This window comes from Otolemur garnettii, unplaced genomic scaffold (genome assembly GCF_000181295.1).
Source record: "Otolemur garnettii isolate 467f Iridium unplaced genomic scaffold, OtoGar3 scaffold00043, whole genome shotgun sequence".
Lineage (NCBI taxonomy): Eukaryota > Metazoa > Chordata > Mammalia > Primates > Galagidae > Otolemur > Otolemur garnettii.
The window spans coordinates 5,604,981-5,606,761 of NW_003852438.1; the positions used below are offsets into that span (position 1 = coordinate 5,604,981).

General features: G+C 43.4%; 1 protein-coding gene across 3 annotated transcripts in view; it reads right to left on the reverse strand.

The window, feature by feature from the left end:
* Positions 1–1,781, reverse strand: part of BIN2 (bridging integrator 2) — a 41,868-nt gene that overhangs the window by 4,137 nt on the left and 35,950 nt on the right. For all 3 annotated transcript variants that reach the window (XM_023513674.1, XM_023513675.1, XM_012805527.2), the window contains one exon: positions 484–558. In XM_023513674.1, coding sequence (XP_023369442.1) covers positions 484–558 — 75 coding nt within the window. The remainder of the gene's footprint in view (positions 1–483; positions 559–1,781) is intronic.

Here is a 1,781-nt window from a genome sequence, read left to right on the forward strand (position 1 = left end):
AAAAAAAAAAAAAAAAAGTTTATAAAATAGGTGTGTAATAGCATATACCATCTGGGTTTGTGTAAGTACACTCTGGTGTTCACACAACAAAATCACCTAAAACACATTTCTCAGAATGTAATTTCGTTGTTAAGCAATGCATGCCTATAGAACATACGTATGACCTTTTTGTACCCTTTTTTGTGTCTTAACCTCTTTAACTCCTTTTTGAAATAAGTTCAGACATAATTAAATCAACACTTATAAGTCAGAGCTAGTTTAAGGTCAAGTTGGGAAATGGGCACAGAGACATCATAAAGTTCAGTGTACTCTTTATTCCTTTGGTTCCCACTGCTTGACTGTGCCCTAAAGGTACAAGTGTACTGCTGGATTCCCCTTACACTTTTAGCCCACAGTGAGGATTCCAGCCTGTAACCATACTCCTGTCCATCCAATGTCCAGTCTTACCACCCACACTGTTCCCTTTATATCTGGTCTACTTACCTCTTCTTGAGGCTCAGGTGCTGTGAGGTTGCTTTCTCCTGTAACTGCAGAGACTTGAAGCTGAGGGCCTTGGCCCTATAAAGAGAAGAGTTCTGCAAGTGAGAGGCAGCTCAACCTCCCCAGCAACTCTGCTTGGAAGGGTCTTCTGTGCCTTATACTTTACAAGGGTCATATGTAATACAAAGAACAAACATATAATGTTGTTTCACAAGAGCCTGAAGGCATCAGAGAATCCCTTCCTCTATCCTCTTTTACAGTGAAGAAACCAAGATTCAAGGGGTGAAAAGACTTGCTGGGACAGGAAACCAGATGTTTGGACTCCAGAGTTGTTTCCATAATCAAATGTGGTCTGTGTGACATGTCTGTATGGGACTGTGAAGTCTTAAAGCTACTGCCTGCAAATTTTATTTATTTATTTTTTTGAGACAGAGTCTCACTGTGTCACCCTTAGTAGAGTGCTGTGGCAACATAGGTCATAGCAACCTCCAACTCTTGGGCTATTCTCTTGCCTCGGCCTCCCGAGTAGCTTGGACTACAGGCACCTGCTACAATGCCCGGCTATTTTTTGGTTGTAGTGTCATTGTTTCGCAGGCCCGGGCTGGATTCAAACCTGCCAGCTCTGGTATATGTGGCTGGTGCCCTAGCCACTGAGCCACAGGCGCTGAGCCAGCCTGTCAATTTTAAACTACCCTTCTTAAGGAAGCACTGCAATTCTCATACTCAAGTAATATAACCCATGATAAGCAGTTAGGAGAAGCAAGTGGTTTCTTGGGAAAAGTTCTAGGTTCTGAGATGGAAACCTAAGATGTAGAAAGCCCCATCAAGGTTGAACACAGTGGCAAATGCCTATAGTCCCAGCTAGCTACTCAGGATGCTAAGGTGGGAGGACCACGTGAGGCCAGAAGTTTGAGGGTGCAGCATGTAGTAATCATACCTATGAATACTCATTGTATTTCAGTCTCAGTAACATAAGGAGACTCCATTTCTTTAAAAGAAGATTTTAAAAGAGAGAGAGAGGGGAAGGGAGGGAGGGAAAGGAGAGGGGGAAGGAAGGAAAAGAAAGCCTTATCTAGGAAATGCTATACCAGAAGAAGTTTGGCACTCTTAAAGTTTAAAACAAATTTATTTCTTTATTTATTTATTTAATGAGACAGAGCCTCAAGCTGTCCCCCTGGGTAGAGTGCCATGGCATCCCAGCTCACAGCAACCTCCAACTCCTGGGCTCAAGCGAGTTTCCTGCCTCAGCCTCCTAAGTAGCTGGGACCACAGGTGCCTGCCACAATGCCTGGCTATTTTTT